This window comes from Buteo buteo, chromosome 4, assembly GCF_964188355.1.
Source record: "Buteo buteo chromosome 4, bButBut1.hap1.1, whole genome shotgun sequence".
NCBI classification, from domain to species: domain Eukaryota; kingdom Metazoa; phylum Chordata; class Aves; order Accipitriformes; family Accipitridae; genus Buteo; species Buteo buteo.
In genome coordinates, this window is record NC_134174.1 from 66,576,943 (window position 1) to 66,598,807 (window position 21,865).

At 40.1% G+C, this 21,865-nt stretch overlaps 1 protein-coding gene across 1 annotated transcript in view; it reads right to left on the reverse strand.

Annotated features, from left to right (window-relative positions):
* The window catches only part of ADAM12 (ADAM metallopeptidase domain 12), a 185,199-nt gene that overhangs the window by 34,080 nt on the left and 129,254 nt on the right, over positions 1-21,865 (reverse strand). Inside the window, exon 11 of the mRNA XM_075026605.1 lies at positions 18,340-18,488. Coding sequence (XP_074882706.1) covers positions 18,340-18,488 — 149 coding nt within the window. The remainder of the gene's footprint in view (positions 1-18,339; positions 18,489-21,865) is intronic.

The window sequence follows — 21,865 nt, forward strand, 5'->3', positions numbered from 1 at the left end:
CCTGCTGTGCAGGTACATAGCGGCTTTGATTTCTTTTGCAAAACACACAGACAATGTTAGCAAGATGATCCAGTGTAGTACAAATATCACCATGTAATTTGTGTTTTTCTGTTGGAGGACTTAATTCCATTTTTACTAATGAATGTTTGCAGTTTGACTCACAGATATGAGACAAAGTGGCACCTGGGTCTGGCCATCAGTGTCATGTCCTAAAGTCTGCTGTGCCCTCTCTGCACTGGGACGTGCACATGGTTATGTTAAATCTGTATCACAATTAAGTCATAAACCAGCATCTCCCCTAAGACTTGGTACCTTCGTCGCTGCTGCTCTGTGGTCCAGCAGTAATTCAACATTATGGCAGCACAGGGAGCCAACCTGGTAATGACTGGACTTTATTCACTAAATGCTTTGTACCACTCACGCGTTATTAGGGCGTAATCTTTACAGACAAGCAAGATAATAGATGGAAGTTCTGCACTGCTGAACTTCAGACTTCGATTAATCTACTGTTGTTTCTAATATCCTGAAATGAAAAGCTTGCTTTGTGAATGATGATGCCAATAGGTATCAGAAAGGGATGGTTTCTATTAAAATAACCAAAGGTTTGACAATCACAAATGCAATAGAGCTTCCTATGCTGACATAAGGAGGTTAATTAGGATCTTCTAGAAACATTATGGGTACCTTACGGAACAGAATTTATTTTGTGCCTATTTAAAATTATGTCTTTTACAGATTCTTTTGCAATAAAACAGCCAGCCCATTGGAAAAGAACATAAACAGGACTCTGAAGAAGAAAATAATTTTTGTGTATCACTATAGAGCTTGTCTAGTTAAACTAAACAGTTCTGTGATTCACTGACATATGACTTCAGAAAGTTAATAGGCATCTCCACTTAAAAAACTGATTTCTGGAAAACATCAATGTTGAGGCAAAATGACAGAGTCTAAGATAAACAAAGAAATTTTAGAATAGCGTGAGGTAGGAGTCAGGCTGCTAGCTGCAGCTCTGGGCCCCAAGGGAAAACAGGGAAGGTACTAGGAGTAATGGAATAGAAAATAAAGGCACTTGGGAAACTTCCTACTGACCATTTTATATTGAGCAATTGGAGATGTTCTTAACAGGACACCACAAACTCCTGTCCTACTCTTAGCTTGATTGGAAAAAAAACCCCACAAAATTTCGTGTACGTGACTATGAACAAGTAGATGGATGTACACTACCATCAAACACCAGAAAAAAACTCAAGAAACCCAGATACATCTGACTGATAAATCCTGCACAAAATATATGAGTGCTTGATCAGACATGATCCTTGTATCAAAGTATGAATAAATGAATACTGCATCATCCAGGCAAGACCCTTCACTTCGGTGACACAGATTTACTTTGATATCCACTGAGATGAGACAGGGAGACATGCATACCTTACACAGACTGAAATCAATTCAGGAACACAAATAATGCATTTTTCCCTGTGCCATATGTCTCAGCCGCACATGGATCATGAGAATAGCTCACCAGTCAAAACTGTCAATATTTTAGGGCTGTTCCTTTGTATCCATGAATGCTCAGGGTCATTTGCATGAATGTGAGATGTGTCTGTCCATCACCGGGAGAATAGAATCCTTACTCTGTACCAGAGGTGAAGTAATGTCATTGTTAATGAATGAGGTTTCTGTTTCCCCCCAAAGGAACTTCAAGCTGTTTCCTATTTTGAACTAAGAGATCCATTCATCTTCTGGCTTTTCCTGCTCTTGACGCTGATTTCCTCAGCTGACATCAGTGCAGCACATGTTATTTGATGAAATTTTCTGAAAATACTTTTTCTTTACCAAGTAAGCCCAAAATAAAGCAACACAAAACCAGACATGAACCCAACAAGTGGAAACAGAGAGCAACCGAAGGGTAACCACACCATGCAAGAGAAGATCCCACATCAATTGATGCCAGTTGGTATTTCATTGGAAACATAATTGATCTTTAATACCGCCATATTCTGACATACAACCATTCTTCATTTTTTTGACAAAAAAAATCCTATGTAAAGCCACAGCATTTGATCATTGTGATTTTAGGCTACATTTTGGCGCTCTTAGCAATTTTAAAGCTTTTTCATCAGAAGCATGAAATCCCTGGCAGATGGGAAGGGAAGCTATAGATACCAGATGTCAGTAGCATTAGGCACGATGTTTAAGTGAATCTGGAGCTTGGGAAAAATGACGAAGTAATGGTTATGTGAAAGAAACTCGTCCTCTGAACAAACACAGCAAGCTTCCATGTGCTACCCTCTTAAGAGGCTTCAGACCTCACCTGGAAGGACTACCTTTGGTGGGAAAAGGCAATGGGGTCTCCACAGTGAAGTCAGTCCTTGACCTGTCTCCAAGATTTCAGTAACATGCTAAACAGGGATATTTGTGCTTTCCGTGGTAGCTCAGACACTTATCCTATTGGAAAAAACCTCAACTACCAGATAATATAGGCCATTGGAGAACCTTCCAGAGGTGAAAAATTCATTAGCAATCAGTGTATTCCATTATCCTTCACTCCAGACATTTTCTTTTATAGATCCTTATTTTCCACAGTTGGGAAGAGAAAGGAAACTTTAGTCCAACCTAATTCCTATTCTAAGATGCTGAATAGCCCACACGTTTTCTACACTCTTTCAATCTGTAGATTTAATACACAATGGATCATTTTGTCAAACCATTCTGGCCGTGGGTACAACTCTACAGAACTCAAATGGTGCCTAGCACTACATCAGTCTCTTCAGTGGGTTTGCAGCAAGGAAAATAATTTCAGAGTCCTTCTAACCCTCTTGAATCCACAGCATTCCTCAGTGTCTCTTGGTGCTTAAAAGATGCACTTAATCTCAAGCAACGGATATCCTAGTTCCCAGCAAAAATAGCTTTGACTGCTCCTGCAGATGAGAGCCTCACAGTAGTAAGAGGATGCCTGGTAATTGATTCCTTTAGAAACAGAGTCTGGACTTGTCCCATTCATTTATATTTCAAGCACTCAAGCCATTCAAATGCCAGTTTCCTTTATGTAGTTTTGCATTTAGCCTGTATTAGATGGCTCCTTTCACTAACTAAGTGAAGTGGCATCATCACTGCGTCAAGTCCCTTTTAAGAACAGAGTTCTTTGTACTAGCACCGCGTTGCCCAGCACAGACCTTTTTTGCCTGAACTATAAAAGTTCCTCTCCATCATCTCCATTTCAGAGTCATTCCCCCTCCTAACGGGCTGAATTACAAGAGTACAAGCACAGCAAGAGAGTCACTGCCCCAGAAAATTACAGTCTTAAGAGATCAGACAGCCAAAACACCCAGGAGAAACAGAGTGGCTACTGATTCACGCAGGTCAGCGACCGACCTAGCACCGATACCAGCGCTGAGGCTGGTGTGCCACGTTCACCATCGCTGTTTTTCCCATTGCTCCATCTGGAAAATGCCTGGAGGGGCACTGACTCGGGCTGCAGGAGATCTTTGCTCCACTCCAATCCCTACCACTGCATTGCAGCAATACCTGGGGAAAGCCAGCTGAAGAGAAATTCCCCCGGTTCCTCCAAACCATGTCTATCTACTTCTTTAGGTGTCTAAACATTTAGTACTTTGGATCTACCTCCTCTGTGTTCCTCCACCATAAAACACAACATATTTTGCTGTTTCTCAAGAAGCATCACTGAACTGGTGATGCCATCAATGCTTCTGGCAACTCTCTATGCATTGCACAGGAGGATAAACTGCAGGTTCACAATATCTTGAAAACTATTATTTTGATTATTATGATTATCGCTATCCAATCTCAGGTTTTTGTTCTTATTCAAGAACTGCACAACTTTGATAAAGTAACCGCCTTGTTCTCTCAAAAATGTTGGTATATATACACACACATACATTATGTGAATATATAAATTATGTATCTATTTATAGGGTTCATTTATTCCAGTTCATATCGCAACCTGATTATTCAGCATTATGGCAATGTTTGTACAGAGCCTTTTACCAAAAGGCCCTGAAGTGTTTTACAATTATTCACTCAATTAAAATGCACAACAGCCCCAAAGAGCTCTATTAAGTACCACCAGGCCTTCCTCCCTAAGGTAATATGATAATTGGAGATTATATTAATTTTAAAAGGGCATTTTGATTTTCCAGAGCATACTTATTGAAACAACTGTTGACTAGCTGATTTCCAAAGGTGCAGAAAACTGGGACCGGACTTTGTCCAGAATGCTTGAAAAATCAAGCCTGAGAGGCTATATCTGGAAATAGCTACGGTATCAGCTGTGCTTTTTAGGAGCACGAAGGTGCCCAAGGACAAGAGGGATGCTGAGTCCCAGTCCCCTGAGTTGGAAATTTCACTAGTCAAGAACCTGAATTTCCAACACTTTCCATGCCAACACCTTGTCTGAACTGAATGTTGCAGTGTCTCTTTGTGTCTGTCTCGACCTGGGACCCTTTGAGGTTCATAAATATGAATACTTACTCTCCAAAATTCTTAGTTTTTGGCTGCACAGTGGCTCACAACTGGAGAAGAGGAGAGCAACTCAGATCCCTTTATCGGAGGCAGGTGACGTGAGTTTGAGCTCCCTCTTGTTCAGACTCTACAAGAATGACTTACGCACAAATGTGAAGGTTTTCTGTTGCATATCCCAGTCTTACACAGGAACCTACAAATGGGGGGGGGGTGTTAACTTAAAAAATAGAGATAGGGTTGCTCTTGTTAATTGAGGTATAAGTTATTTTTCCATGCAAAAAATGTCAGCAGTAGAGAGTAACACAAGAATAAACCTCTAGAAGGTGGAAGCTGAAGCGACATGAATGTTTCTAGCCCCAGTGAGGTGTTGATTTCAAGAAACTATGACAATTTTCCAGCCTCCTCTAACTCCCGATCTAATTGACATAATTCTTTCCCACTAAAAGGCAGCCCCCTTGGTTTTAACCTTCTAGACTTTATTACTGCTTTCCATCTCTTGAAAGCAACTTTTTATGGTCTCCTAAGAGAGATGAGCCTACTAGAATAAAACTGAATTTGCTATTAGATGACATTTTTTGACACTTCAGCTATTCTGTACAGCATGTATGTTAATGAATTAGTAAGCATAAAGAACCTCACAGAATTAGGTATTAAGCAGGAGATAAAATCCAGTTTTCTTTGATATTGAAATAGGTGTTCAAATACTACACATCCCTTCGTGTATCAAGCTCTGTCATTACACCTTATTTCATACACTTCATGTTTTAATAGCAATTGTTTAAAATTAGGTAAGTGCCATAATATGGAAGGGCTTTTTAATCTATTATTTAAACAATGTCTTCATTTGTAAGTACTTCTGAGGGAGAACGACACAAACGCAGTTTTAAAGTAGATCCCCCAAGCACAATAAGGGGAGACCCTAAAGGTATCTGCAGATTCTCTCCCACCCAAAGCTTTTGCGAATGGCAAACACCCAGGATGACTGGGAGGAGGGGGTAAACTGGAGGACTCTTTGTGCTCCTGGAAGACGTGCAGGCGCTTGCAAGCAGCGCATGATAGAGCTTTGTACAAGACACCAGTCCCAGAGCTGATGGGCCACATCTTTTTCAGCAGTGTTGGAAGGATTCAGCTAAAGATGTAGAGTGGTTTTATATATATATAAGTATTGAAATGGGAAGTTTGCTTCAAAAGGCGCTAGATGTCTGACAACTCATACTTATTTTTCTAGCCTATTTTTCACTCTCTTGCTCCTCTTTTATAGTTTTAATCCCTAGAGCATCAATAAAGTAGAGCACGGAATTGGGCCATGTAGTTATACATGACATCAAAGCTCTTGCTGTCTGAGTTCATGGTCAGTGATTTAAAAATTTCTCCTACAGCTTTTGTCATGTTCACTACATGGTAGTTTTTACACTTCCAATAAATAACTGTGAATATGTCACACTAGTGGTTAATTTAATTGATATGTAGTGGCAATGGCTTGTTGTGCTACAATGAAATTTCCAGGGTTATTGAAAAGAAAGTCTTTCCAAGTAAATGTTTAAACTTCATACACAAATGCTTTAGCTTCATTTTAATTTGGCCCTGGGGACAGTGCAGATTCCCAGAATGCATTCAAGTAATCTCACTTCAGGTGCCTAGACTGGATTGCCATGGCCCCAGCTGAGACTTGACCTCTCCCATTAAACTGAAGGTGAAAATTTAACTACCTGAAATATTCAAAAAGGCAGATTTATAATACTGAATGTGGGACTTCTGGGCAGAAAGCAGCGATGAAACAAACGGCTGGATGGTTCAGGAAAGTACGTTCTGCAAAGGAACAACACTTAATGGCTTTATACAGTATACACTGTCATGGCTTGCTATTTCTGCAGTCACAAAACTGCCAAGTAAAACATTATTAGCAGTTACTTTTACTTTGACAAATGTGTGGTCAGAGAAGTTTTTTCTTGTTGAGAGGCCTATTGTGACTTTCCTTTCTGTGTTCTGGGGGTGAAGCAATACTAAACCAATTTATCAATCCTGACAGTATTCTGACTATATGCTGGAGTTATCTGCATTGCAAAAGCTCTATGGGAATTGAACTCAGACAACTGTTCTTCCTGTTGGAAACTAGACAGCCAAGGAAAGTAGCTATAATCAGTTTGAATTTGCCTCTGGCTCATCTTTTGCTCCGTTTCCTTTTAGACCACTACCTCATTAATAAAAATTTGCTGGATTGCCCAGAGTTCAGGTTTCACAATCTACTACTTAGAAATTGAGGTTAATCCAATGCTGACTACAGTAAAAGTGAAAAAGCAACAAATAGCAGAGGGAGGGATGAAAAGGCCAGGTCAGGTCTGGTCCCAGGCTAAAGAAAAGCAGGGCAGCAGGCGGACCCTGCCTGCCAGCAGTTGCCAGCAATGAAGGAAAAAACGGGTAGAGAAGAAGCACAACCAGAATTCCCCGTGTTTAAGTTTGTCACACAACAGACAACATCCTCAGCACGTGACGAGCAAATAAAGACAAATGGTCCATCCCATTGCTCAAAATACCTTGCTGAAGATCAGCTCCCTACTGATTTCTGGTTAGATAAAAGGCACCGGTTGACCTGGCTTGAAAGGCTGGGGCAGCGAGACATCATGATGACGCTTCATTTCGTTCCCAACATGATTTTGCAATCAGCTTTTGTTTTAGGCAGTTATGTTCTGATTTTTTCCCTTGAAAAATCTTGGAATTGTTTTTTAAATGGGTCAGGAGCAGACTGGGAGAAAACATAAATAAATCTGACTTTGGGAACTGTTTTGAGAGAAGGACTTTATAGAGAGCATGTTTGGATGAGGGAGAAGAACAAAATAATTTTTCAAAAACCAAAGCAGACCAAACAAAAGGGAATACTGAACCCAAATTGTAATACAGAAAAATCAACCTATGGTATTTATTTATGGACATTTCCCCCTTTCACCAGTACAAGCTCCTGTCCTGCCTGTGTGTATCCTAAACACAACTCGTGATATGCTGCACCCTATAGAATGAAGGAAGTATACACGGTTATCCTCCCAGCTGATGTTGTCATCACTGTGACCAGCTTGATTTAAAAACCTGCCATACTGTGGGTACTTGGCCTTAGCAGACGGATTTGGGCGAGGATGAGCCCGTACGTCAGGTCAGCAGATCAAATGACAGCAAATTAAGGGAAGAGGACTCTGAGGAGGGCTAAACAAGGAGGAACCCAGGCCAGGGAGAAGAGATTTGGGAAGCAGTTCTCCGGACAAGGTATGTGAAGAAGCTGGCAATGGGAAAAGCAGTAGCAGAAGCACTAAGAGAATGAAGCTTGTGGAAATGCCAGGCGGCGAGACATGGGTACTAGAGAAAAACGTCTGAGCCCTGCAAAAAGCTAGAAAGAATATATACCTGGGGGACAGGCTCGTATTGATTTCACTTAACATCGGTACTACCCGGTCTCTTAATAAATCAGGACATCAAGACAGGAGCATCAGACTTGCAAGCAGCATGGCTTAATTTTTTTTTCTTTTAGAAGATCCAAAGGAAAGATAAATGCCAGAAATCAGACTGCATTCCCCCAGCATTTCCACCTTCCTTTCTTCTGCTACAAGATCAACACTGAGCAAAAAGCAGTTTATCCCATATCGCCTAAATCACCTCAGACAAATGGAAGTGGAATTCTTTCACCCCCCCAATATAAAATAACAATTAATCACTTTTTCTAGCTTCTCTTTTCTTTTTCACAAAGCTCAAACAAAGAAAATAAACTAATTAGTAGTAGCATTGTATGTAACCATTATTTCAAGCCATGAAGAAAGAATGGACCCAGCCATGACCTGAGACTCAGAGATCCTTAAGGGAGCAAATTTAAACTTTCACTTACAGGAATGAAAGGCTTCTGAGAAATCTTAAGGAATCCATACGTATCCTAACGAAATCCTGGCCTTATTGAAGTCCATAGGAGCTTTTCTACCAAATTTGAGGGAGCCTGGATTTCACATCCAGTGCTGGTTGGCTGCCAGGAGAACATCAGTGACGAAGATGAGCGCAATCTCCATGCTATGTTAGAAGCAGTCAGAAAGGCTCCCTAGGACACCCGTTATTTCACCTCTTTATTTTCAGTGACTTTACACTAAAATAGGTGGTTGCTTATCTTCATCTCACCACTGGGGCTGTGCCATTCAGTTTTAAAAAGGTGAAATGGAGCCTACGTGCATTTCTGCCACAAGAATCCCACAGTAAATGCGTCCGGGACTTTGTAATAGGCTTTGACGTTAGAAAAGAAAAAGAATGACTTTGCAGGAAGCAATTGTTGGGGTAAAATGGACATCTTCTACTGAATTTTAAACATTTTGCACATCTATCCCAGGCACAAAAAGACTCTGTGATTCCCATGACAACTGTGGCAAATGCAGCTGTAGGCATCATTTAATTACAGTGATTCAGCCTTCCAAGTCAACATCAATTCCTTAAAGTGCTGTGGGGCATACAACACATGTTCAAAAAGGAGCATTCATGTGACCTTAAGAATATGCCCTTTTAGGTATGTTTCCATTTATACTCTGGGAATTTGGAATTCATTAACACCAATTAAAACTGGACATTGTGTGTTTAATTCTCCATGCACTGCACTACAGATTTATCCCTGCAGGTTGAAAAGTTTTTTTGATGAACCAGAAAGCTAAGATAAAGGGAAATGTCCTTATATGATTTGTTCTCATGGGTCATGGCAATAGCAGTACTGCAGGAGAAAAATGTCCCTCACAGAGCTATATTTTCTATGGATATTACACCGACAAGACAAAACGCAGCTGAGCTCTCACATACCAGCATCCAAGTCAGTAAAACTGTACCCATTCTGGATACATCACATAGTAGAAACCACGACTTGTCCTTAAGTATCTGCTATAAATAATCACACCAGAAGTAAAATGTGTTTTCATTTGAGAAGTAACCTCTCTCCTTGTCAGCTTCACTTACAGAAAATGCATGCTGTAAATCTGTACGAGTTCTCCTCTAGAATACACCAGAAAAGCCAAATATTTTCACTTCTAACAGCACATCTACTGAAATGTGAAAGACTAAACTGAAATAAAAAGCACTATCTTTTCTTTAAAGACCTGCCCCGTAGCTCAGTGTGCTAATTATTAACAGTGACCCACTCCTATAAAGGACTGGGAAACGTGCAAGATATTTCAACCAACGGTACTCATCCTTCAACGCACATCTTATTTACCACAACAATTAAATATATCTGTAATGTATGGAAATTATTAACAAAAAGGAATGCCAAATGCCATTAAGACATGGGGCTACTTGGAGTTAAGTGAAAGACTGACATAAATCTATTCTGTAATCTCATGGCTGTTTCCTACTAAAGGAAGGACCAGAATGCAATGTGCTAAATTACTAGGGCACAGGGATACGTTGCTTAAGTTTTTTTAAAAAAGCAGTTGCACTGCTGGCACAACAGACCTAGCTCTGTCACAAGCAATTTATTACATCGGTATATCAACTTTATTAAAAAAAGAAAAAGACAACAAAGAAGTCTGTCTTTGTGCAGAGCTCAGCTCAGACTGGTTTGGAAACATAAACAGCTTCAGAGTTTAATTAGAAACTGTTTACATCTTAAAGATAATTTCATTTTCTTCAAATTGTAACAGAGGTAATTCCAGATAGTTCTGCTGACTCCACAGTTTAATGTCTTTAAGCTGCCAGACTGAAAAATGCAAAGTGAGGTCTGCACAGCTGAAAACAAACTGAGAGGGGTCAGGAAACACTGCACTAGCTAATAATGGCTTGATTAACGTTTAACAGCTCTGCAGCTACAAGATGCTGTGAGATGTCTAAAAAGAAGAAAAGAGAACCAGTCAGTAAATTAAAGTGTCCTTTCCTACACTGTATTTCTGATTTCTGTCCCATTTCTAGCATGACCTTTTGCCCCCCCCCCCCCCTTTTTTTTTCTTAGCTTTTTTCTTTTCTTTTTTTTTTTTTCCCTTGTGAAGTGTTGGAATAACTGGTTTTCACTTCAAGTTGATTTGGTACCAAAGCCAAAATGCTGTTTGCATGGCACACCTGACTGTCTCCTGAAGTTAGCATGCTGGAAATCTCTGGAGGGTGTATGTTTTCATAGCCCAGTTTGGTAGCCTCCAGTTCAGAGTTTGAATAATCAAAATCAAGGTGACCTTATATCCTGCTTCCTTGAGATCATTTTTCAAAAAGAAGAAATGTGATTGAAACTAATACTTAATACAGTAAACGATACATATGATTAGTACTTTCCTAACTTGTCCCTAATAGATTTTAACTATGTTTTATTTATTTACATACATTTTTATAATGTAGTTAATATATTTTTTTTTGGAAGGCAGTTTAAAAACAAAAATCAAACAAAAGCAGATGACAACAAGGCTTCCTACAAAAGCCTTTGAGAGTCAACCTTACTGAGCAGAACGGTTCTCTAGGAGACATCAGCCACCCATCTATCATGCAAATATATATTTATGCATTATAAAATCAGCATTACTGTTACTTGCCTTCTTTTGATGTGCAGTCCTAAATCTCATTAATGATAATGGGTGATACACGAGGGAAGAACAGACCTGCAGCACCAAAGGACATCAGCTGTGTAACATACTTTAAGGACAGGGTGCTGTTCCCCCAGACGCTGCCCACTGCCAGGCAGATCACTAAATAATCCTCATTAGTATACGTTCTTCTGCCTCCACCAGCCTTGTTTTTAACTTGGATGATTTCCATCATCTGGATTATCATGTAGCCCCCCAAAACGTTATTTGAGTTCACCAGAGGTGGAAGTAAACTGCAGCACAGGAGTAAACCAGGTTGCGGTTTAGATCCACAGGCCAATTTCTCTGCCCAAATCCCTATTTCGTGGTGTTTGCTGTGGGTGTAATGTGATAATCAGAAATATCTGGTGGCTTTTGGATAGAGATCCTGTATATAGATTCTATAACTCACATGCCCATGACCTACCATTTAATTTTACTTTAATAGGGAGAAGAAATACCTAATCCAAGTTGTGACACCTTAGTGGCTCTGGGGAGCATTTCCAGAAGCACCCTTAGACCCCAACAGGGGAAGAGGGACCGTACCGATTGCTGGACTCCTGAAATACCAGCTACATGCAAGTACTAAAACTTCTCCTAGCCCTTACCCTTACATTGAGCATGAACACTGGAGAAGTCTTAAAAGCCTGAGCACTGCAGAATCTCAATCAGAGCATTTACACTAGGAAAATCAGGAAACAAAACACAATAAGACCTTCAACCATGTGAAAGTAGCATGAACTGGGCATGGGGGGAAGAGGAGAAAGCGAAGAAATAGCTATTTTAGATGTCTGATAATATACTTGCCACCACAAAGGGCTGTCAGTAGAGGGTAGACAATAAAACCAATTTTTCTTTGCCAGCAGAAATGGATGCTATGAATGACACAAACTAAAGTGTACTGCACCTTCCCTTGGCCACTGAACTTAACACATAAAAGGAAAGTGTCAAATATAACTGTTTCTCACTTGCAGGACAGCTGCCTTTCAAGCATAACTTCTTCTCCCAGATCATACAGCACTACGCTTTCAAAACAGTTGGGAAGTGGCCTGTAACATGCAACAAAGAACAGATGTTTCCTAACCTAATCCTTGGATGCCTTGGCCACTTGTATAATGAACCTATGGACCAGTTTATCACCAGTAAGGCAAATGGGAATGTTCACATTTACAGTATCTTCTGTGCAACTCGTAGTCTTGCTTTTTAGCTACCCGGAGACATCTGGTACTATTCCTCAGGAAAAAGTGCTGTATTTCTACTTAAATATTTTATTTAGCCTTAATTGTAAATAATGTACTCAGTGTTCAGCGCAGAAGACCTAATTGTTCCTAGAGGGAATTAAAATATAGTACGTACCAATGCTCTTTTTCGGTAGTATCTGGAAGAAGCCCACCTGATGGTCCTTCCCATCTTTAATTTTTCCCCATTTCTCCTCAGCAATACTTAGATAGAGTCAGTTAGTTTAATCTGGGACTGTCACTCAGCTGATTCTTAACAGATCATGTTTTGCTCTCACTCTTAGTCACAAACATGCATCTTCCCATTGGCTATCTGTTTGAATTCTAATGTAAAGGTTTCAATTTTACTTAAAAACAAACTGGTAACAGTGGGTATTTTTTTGATTGGTTTAAAAAAAAAAGAGGCTTTTCCCAATTTCAATAGTAAATGAACGAGTAGTTTTCTACACACTCTGTACAATTTCTACTATGTGCTCTTTCTGTGTTCCTCATTGTTCTGCTCCCCAAACCCTGCCTCCAAAAACTCAATAATTAAAGTGAAATTGTGTACTGAAAGGCAATTACTCAAAAATAGCTGTTATTTTCTACCGAGAGGCACAGTTCCATAAAAATCCTCTAAAATGATCAATAGCTGAGAGTTTAAATAATTGATCTAATTCCATTTCTCCTTTTTCTTCACTTATGATCAGTACACAAAACCCAGTCCCCTGGCTGGAGCAGAGCCTCAAGCTATTCTGCAGCACAGGCAAAACACAAGCATTTCCACCAGCACGATGTCACAGTGTTACAGTCCAACCTCCACTTCCCTGTAACATATGCATTCATATTTATCTGAGTAAATTGAATTTAAAACCTGACTGAATCAGAAAAAAATACTGACTTTAAATTCTAGCTGTGAAAATGGAAATGGTAACACAAAATCCAAGATAGGAACAGGAAAAAAAGAAACGTAGGCATAGAGGGATTCAACTCATTCTTTGACTTTTCAAAAGGAACATCACACTAAAAGGAACATGACAAAGAGGAGATGTTGTGCGGTGAAATTATCGTAGAAAAGCTGCTTCCTTGTTTATGTTACTGGCCCAGACCTTCCTGTGTGGCACCAAATGGCTTTCTGTCCCTAACACTTCATGCCATCACTGGGATGCAAACCTACATATGCCTTGGAACTCTTGGAACAGAGGAAAAACAGGTCTACTAGGGACCTAGATTAAAATCAAAGTTTCTGAAGAGATGTTCTTTCATTCAAAAGTCTGTTGAGCAAATAGCAATGGCCATGCCCTCCCTCATGCATCAGCTTCTGCACTTCTTAAGTATATACCACTTGTTTCATGTCTTGAAACAATCGCTCATACAGCATTTTTCTTTTCCAAAAGGTTTGTTATTTTAAATTCATGGTCTTTGAGGAGAAGCAATTTACACCCAAGGTGGAAATGAGAGTCAAAGCAGACTTACACGACCTGCTGCCAGACTGCGTTTGATGTGCAGTAGCATTTGGAAGACTGGGCACAAAGTGACAGTGCTTGATGCTAGAATTCAAGGGCATTTGAAGGCACCTTGCAGACACCGTCACGGTTCCTCAGCACAAGCCCACCCTGCCTTCCTACTATTGTACCTGTTTGCAGGGACAAACTCCAAGCCGGTTGCATTTTCCGTTTGTAATCTCAGTGCAATGGGGTAAGTGGGGTCTGCGGAATGGGTGTGTAGAAGTCCCCGTGATTTATAGCTGTCAGGATAGCTTCCAGCCTATGGTTAAAGCATATACCCTTCCAGGTCAGTATGAGGTATTTCATCTCACAATACATGGATAGTGAAAGAAACGGGCTGTGGGCAGTAGGACAGAGCTGGAGAGAAGTCTCTCATTCCCATAGCCAGGTGCAAAGGGGACTGGAGGAGAGACTACAAAGCAGCCCTTTCCCGTCATCCTCTTTTCTATCGGCATGGTGAAAAACCTGCTTCTGTCTACAGAAGTGCAAAGAGAGATGAAACAAATGGCTCTATCCTAGGAGCCTGCCTGGCATTTCAATTAGCTGTGGCTGGGATGATTCAGCAACAAGAAATGTTCCAGCAACAAGAAATCATCCTGGTAAGAGCAGTACACTTCTGGAGAGGACAGTGGAAGAAGCTTTCCTTATAGCAAGTCATGGGACTCCACAAAGGGATGGAGACTACAGTAGGATCAGCATCTGAATGACCTTGGTAAAACTAGCTGTCCTTAGCGGATTCCTGGTCTCTCATTAACACCTAAACTAGGATGGGGGGGAACGGAAAGGCATCAAGGAATACTTTCTGTAAGAGGGAAGGAAGAACGTGTTTCCAGTATGCTCAACTTCCCCGACGGCGAGTTAGTTGTGTAAGTCACCTATATATAAACTAGAAGAGCGTGCTATTGGCAAGGACACAGATGTGCGGGTGAGGAGAAGTAGAAATCCGTGGGCCTACAGGAAGGGAGAGACTAACTATAAAAATTTTCCTTCCCTTAAGGCTGGCAAGAAATTTCAAGCATATATGAACTCTTAAGCTTTCAACTGCTTTGGGGCAACTCACCCGATTTCAACCCCCATGGAGATACCTGTGCTCAATTTTGATGAAGGAGCACATAAAAAGTGCATTTCCAAAATTATTAAGTAAACCAGCACTGTTAATTGGCATGATTTTGCTCTGCAGTTTGTGCTAAATTCTGCTTTTAGTTGCAGTGGTATAAATCTAGACTAATGCCTTGGGTTTCACCAGAACTCTTCTGTATTTATCTAGCTGTCAGGAAGAATATTCTCACTCCTAGGAGTGGAAACTTTAGGGAGATACTTGGAAAACAAGTGGAATACTAAAATGGCCTCACTGGCTCAGCCTAGTCCCTTAGTTTTCAGATACTGCAAACTCAGTAAAAAGATTTGCAAATCTCTTTAAGACTCCTTATATCCTTCTTTTTCTCTTGGAACAGTCTATGGTCAAAACAATCTAAAAGAGTTGGAAGAATACCATTAAAACATATGCATAAAAAAGGCAACAATGTGTTAGTATTAAATATTTCCTTATTGATCCTATTTTTACAGCAAAATCCCAAACTTCTACAGTGGGATTTATGTGATTTCCATAGCAGATATTTGAATCTCTAAAAGGCCTGGAGTGCCTCAAATTTTAGGTTTTATGTGCTTAATTCCATGCTACACAAAATATATTTTGCTAAAGTAGCAGGTCTTGGAGGCATTTGTAGCTCACACACAAGTGGTACACATCTTGCTGGTATCTTTTAAGAGTAAAAGCTATAGGAAGCTCATTAAAGGATAGCTCCAACAGAGTTTAAATTCCACACTGATCCCTGGAGATTTTTTCCACCGAGAAGTAATTTCCAAGACCTCTTCAAAGACTGAAACATAAGAACTGAAAGAAGTGGCAGTAATTAATGAAATCACTTTTAAGTAAAAAGCCATAAAACATTCCCTTTTGCTGCACAACCACACAAATGACTCCAAAATTAAGTTTACAGAGGCCTTTCTCTTGTAACCCAGATATTTCCTATTCTTTTTAGATATCAGATAAGGACTTCTTGGGGGCTCGTACTTTTTACACTAGCTTCAGCCCAAGGACTTTTTCTTGCGCTTGTTAAATCTACCTAAACCCAACAGAAATTAGAAGACCACAGAGTAAGTGCCGATGAGTATACTGAGGAAGCTGTCTTTCTAAATGTATATGGCTTCCCTGGGATGCTCTTTGTTTTGATGTTTTTGCTAGTCTAAGAATGTATTTCAGGTAGGGAATATTCACTTGGCCTTGCCTTAACACACACGTATTTCCAGAGCTGAAAACTCTTCGGTGTTCCTTGAATAATGGTGCTCAGAGGAATACTACCGTTGGTCAGATGTTGGGCAAATATTCAAAGTGTTAATTTTAAATTGGTAAAATGCAGTTTGGCTTAAGGCATAAAGTATTCTCCCGGAATACTTATTACAGATTGACAGCACAGTATGAAGGTAAAGCCTAGGGCTATAAACCTGATGTTAAAATTTCCATTTATAAATCAATAATCACTGCAAACAAACCAGCCTACTCAGTTCTGTGAATGCCACAACGCTTCCTCAGGCACAAGTTGTATATAAGTTTGGTAAAAATCCAAAGAGAGCGTTACAAAGCTGAAGTGTACCTGATGGCCCCCTCCCCAAACTGTCAAACCTGTGGGGTGCTGGAGTTGGGCACGGTGTTTCTGAAGGAAGCACAGCCTTTAACCCGTAAAGTGCGACAGAAATCCCGACATAAAGTGAGCTGAGCTGCTTGGACTCATGTCTGAGGAATACGCAGAGCGGCTACACAAAAAGATATACCCAAAGGACTTTGGTGCAGGTGGCAGGACCAGGGAAGAGCTATCTAATCTCACGTTAGAGATACCTTTACAAGATGAGTTCAGAAAGTGTCTGGAAATTTCTGTCCTGGGAGCATCTCCCGTGTTTATTTCCAAAAGCGGAGTAACTGGATGCCCCACCAGTAACTCAGCTGAGATGACTGAGAACTTTTGGGAGCTCAGAGCCCAGACCTGTCTGCCCACTGCTCACCAGCTATCACACCACCTCACCTCAGAGCCCTGTTTCCAGTCTCAGTTTGTTTTCGCAGTGTGCGTATGAGCATTGACGTGCTGCAGAATGCAATTCCATACGGATATTTACTACCTATTGTTTTAGAAGAGCCAAGTTCTTTTTCCTTTCCAAACTGTAGAAACCACTCTCATTCTCCTCCGCACACACAACTCTCTTTTGTTTGCCTCTTAACGTGCTGTGCTTGGCCTCTGGCCAGAATCCCTTTTTCTGCCTTGAAGGAGGGTGACAGCATGCCTTTGAAGAAACGCCAAGGCTGCTGTTAGGCTGACCAGCAGGGAGCAATCCTGCCCAACACTCCCTGGCCTCTCCCAGATCGCTCTCCTCCTTTCCCACAAACAGGCAGTCTCGGAGAAGGCAGAGGTTAGAGCTGATCACAACTCCCAGAAGAGTTTTGAAGTTTAAGCACATGCAGAGAATGCTGGAGCTGGAAGAGACATCAGAAGATCATCTAGACCATCCTCTTGCCCTAAGACAAATCCAGCTGTACCTATAAGACACTGCTGACAGATATTTGTCCGACCGGTTCTTACCAGCTTCCAGTCACAGGCAGTAACATTTCTGCAGGCAGTGCAGTCCAGCACATCACTTACGATTAGAAAGCTTTGGTAAATCTACTCTCTCTCATTGCAATTTAATCCTATTAGTTCTTGTCTGCATATGGACACGGAGAACTCATTCATTATATCGTTCAGTTTCTAACAGTACTTTAAAATACAGAGAAGAAAGCTGTAAGTAGTTACCCTGGTCACGGTGCCTGTATTTTTTGTGTCCACAAAACCACTGTGCTTCTCTGTTAACATAGCACCTTTATCATCAGCAGAGTGACTGTTCAGCACTGACTCAGAGACACGACCATGGGTTCACTGGCTTTATTTCCCACAGTGGCTTATATCTTTTCTTGGAAGATCTCCCTCCAGCCACTGAACAGCCCTAACCTGACTGACCTTACAGATCTAATTTGCTCATGCTAAAACTTCTACACTCTTATAACAAGGGGTGAAATGCAAAAGTTTGTGCAAAACTAAAAACGTTCTCTGCACAAGCAAAGGCTTTACAGAGAGTCTAATAATATATTTCCTGCATTTACTTTGTTTCCTACACATTCATCTTACTCTTGGCCTTGGGATGCTGCTCATTTCCTATTATGACTGATACTTAGTTGGCAAAATGAGAGAAGGTGAAATTCTGATTCAACACTTGCAATGCAGTTTGCTTTGTTGGTTTTATTTTAAATTAACCAGTTGCTTACAGCATTTTTGTCTTTCCCACTGGTAACATGGAAATAGAAATGTACAAAGGTACATGTCGTGCTCTGATAACAAGTTTAATTGTTTCAGCTTGAGGGGGATAACTGCGAGAAGATTTGACAAGTGTTGAAAAGGTTTTTCTTTTTTCCCTTTAAATGTTCCTGAGACACCAAATGAAACTAAAAATTTTCCACTATAACTGTAACTTGTTAGTGCTTACTCTTGCACTTACCCAGTAGATGGGTTCATGATGCAACCCCCTTTATCGGTAGATGCTTTGCAGTTACAGCCTCTCTCCAATGTATCGTGATTCATTCCAAAATTGTGTCCCAGTTCATGAGCCAGCGTGACTGCTGCACCTAGAGGGTTTTCTGAGTGATCCTTAAAAAACCCAAAAGAACTAGTCAAGTCAAAATATAAAACCAATTCAAAACACACATTCCCCCTCTAAGGTCCCATTGCCTGTCCTTTGAAATGTTTTATAAACTTACCAGCTGTAGTTACACTGTTGTTAAATGTACACAATTTTAAATTCGTCCACATTTACCAAGTGCAGACCGGGAATTTCAGGACAGCCTATTTGTCCTGGCCATCCAGTTTCCCCAGCATATTAGACATTTGAGACCATTGGCAGCTTTGAACACCTGGGCCATCTGTTTATTTAGGGCTTAAAATTCCCCTGCCCAATAAATCCCCCAAACTCCCAAGACTTGGCCGTGGCAGAACACAGTCACCCAGGTGTGGAGTGTTGGAAAGGGCAATCACTTATGGCTGAGGATGAGTGGGATGAGGGAAAAGTGAGAAGATCCTTCATGTCAGGAGGTAAATTACAAATGCAGCAAGAGACTTCACTTGGTCTATTTAATATTCTTCAGACTGTTTCTTTAATACCAAGAAGTCCAAGATTTCACAAGCTTTTTAGGAAAAACGAGTACCTTTAAAAACCTCCTTTTTAAAATGAAATGACAAAGCAGGTAGAAATCTTTGATGGCGTCTTATTAACACCTATGAATATTCTAAATTTTGCAAGTGTCAAATTGAAATATTAGCATTAATCCTCATTGAAATGCTGATTTTTGGGACACTTATTTCTGAGAAATTCACTGCATGATCTGATTACAGGCTGCTGATCAGACTGATGTTTTGGCTTAACCACAAGTAAGAGACCTTTCCACATTGATCATTTTCCTTGAGGGAAAAGAAAATCCACTGTACTCATATGAAAGCTTTCCCTAAAGGCAGAAACATGTAATATAAATGCATGATCCACTATTTATCAGTCAGTAAATGGAATTACTATGTACACCTGCCTGCTCTAAAAGCGTATATGAATATATTCAGTTTAAATAACTCTTTTAGTATCATCTAAGCCAACCTTCAGACTAAAAAGAAGGGAAAGGTAAAACTGTCTAAAACATTAGCTATATATTAACAATGCCCTGAATGTGTGACTTGGGGTAGATTTAAGAGTTTCTTCTTTCATCTCTCTGTGCTAATATCTTTAGTAAATCATTTCTCAAACAGAAAACAAAATAAAAAAGAGAACACAGCCATTCTGAAAACAAAAAACTACTCCTTGACATTCGGAATAAACTCAAAAGAATTTTATCATTTAACAAAGGGTTTCTTCTTAGTTTTTTCGGAATTTTAAAATTTTAATATAAAAATCTTGTGACTAATATAACAGCCAGTTTGTGTGCAGTTATATTCTAAGATGCCTGTTTGCTGAAAGAAGCTGTACAACCTGTCCTAGTAAAAGAAACAATAGAGTAAACCTATGTAGCAAAATAATCTGTAATAATCAAGAAAATACATACTCCTGCACAATGCTTACATAAGGAGGTATCTAGATACTAGTCACATACAGATTGATTTATCTTTATACTTACAGTAATTTATGAAACATTTAGAGAATTCAATGTAATCAAACCTGTTGTCATAAAAAGAGCACAACCTCTCACTCAACTGGAAACCAAACCAGGACCGAAGATCAAGAGGACAATGAAATAATTCCATATAATTTACCAGTGACACATTGGAGTGATGCCTTGAAATGGGGGCTATGTGGTCAAGACAGAAGCTCCTCCAAGCTTTGAGCTACATAGACAGACGACAGAGCTCAGTTTTTCTTTATTTTGCCCATATCTCTTCTACTTACTGAACAGAGATTATACTCATCTGAAGACCTCTAAAACTGGCAATTAAAAATAAAAACAAGAATTCACACAGTCTGCTCCAGAACTAGAGCAATAAATGATCTGAAATGTAATTTGGGTCTTGAATAGGCAAACAATTATTACAGCCCATGCAGTTCTCATTACTTGCTCAGATCCACTTGGAATGCAATTTTATCAGTTTCTAGAGAGGGTTTTTAAAACAAGGAATGTGATTTCTCAGCAAAAGAGGTTATCTGAAGACAGCATAAATGAAGATTATCAAAACAAACACTGACATGTCCCATTGATACTGAGACCATTTAAGTACCACAAGGACTAAAGAAATGAATAGCAATGTGACTTTGATTTATTCCATCAGGGTCTTTTAACAAAGTTAACCTGAGCAGTAAAAGTCATTACCAAACAGTTTCACAACCACTGAATAAGCAACCATTAAGACATTACAAGCGGTTGCACAAAACATGCAGCTGCTTTCAGCTGGACGCTGCCTCATTCCACTGAGACCCAGATCAAATCGTAATAATAAAATACTGTCACCTACAGCTGGAACAGGCAAATGCCCCAATCCTGGTGCTTCCATGCAGATTCACTCTGTTGTAAGAATAAGTTTCCTAAAACACACTTCTATTTCATGTAAGCAATTCACTGAAATGTGAGTGCCTCAGTTCCACACCTGTCATTTAGCCTAACTTCCAACTAAAGTCAATAGAAATTTGGCATAAGTGAGAATACTACATTACATTACAGCAACGCAGCAATATTTTACTTTTTAAACCCATTAATTTAGTGGGCACTCTTTTGAAACAGAATGAAGACTGAATCACGTGTCAAAGACTTGCTTTAATGTCAAATTCTGTTTGGTCTTTCTACAACACAACAGAACCATCACAGTAAAGTAAAATGGTAATGCTTTTAAGACACCAAAACCTTCTCATGCTCATATGCCTGTTCTCCCCACTTTGAGTTTCTCTTAAAATTAGTGGAAGACAGGGTGTCACCTACCACTGAGAGAATTCAGCCCTATGTAAAAGTAGAGAGGGGCAGGCTCTCAGGGAGGCGTGACAGAGGAATTTAGATCATATAGTAGAGTCAAGTAACTACAAAACCAGTCAGGAAAATCAGATCATACAAGGATGACTCCAGTTTTTGTATTCAAATGTTATTTCTCATGCAATCTAGCCATCGTCTCTTCTTTCAGGTCGGTTTTGAGACTGGGAGCTTTTTGGTATTGAGTGTTTGGGGTGGGATGGGTAAGAGGTTGGCTGAATTATGAGGATGGCCAAACGTTCAGTTGCCCAGTGTTGAGATGGTTGAGCGCTACAGCTTCCCAGGTTAACAGCTATTCATTATTTCATTTGTGTATCTTCCAAATTTAGAGCTTTCTTCTGTAGGTACTGGTATGTGTAAAATTTTTCTGTATACACCCAAATTGGCCTTTGTTACGTAGGGGGGAAGGTTGGGCATCTGCCCATTTGGGTTTTGAAGGTGAGTGCTTGCTTGTTTGGGATTTGGCTCCTTTTTGAGGATTTGCTTAAAGAACTGGCAAACATTTCTAGTTATGCTGTGCAAGCCTTGAGATAA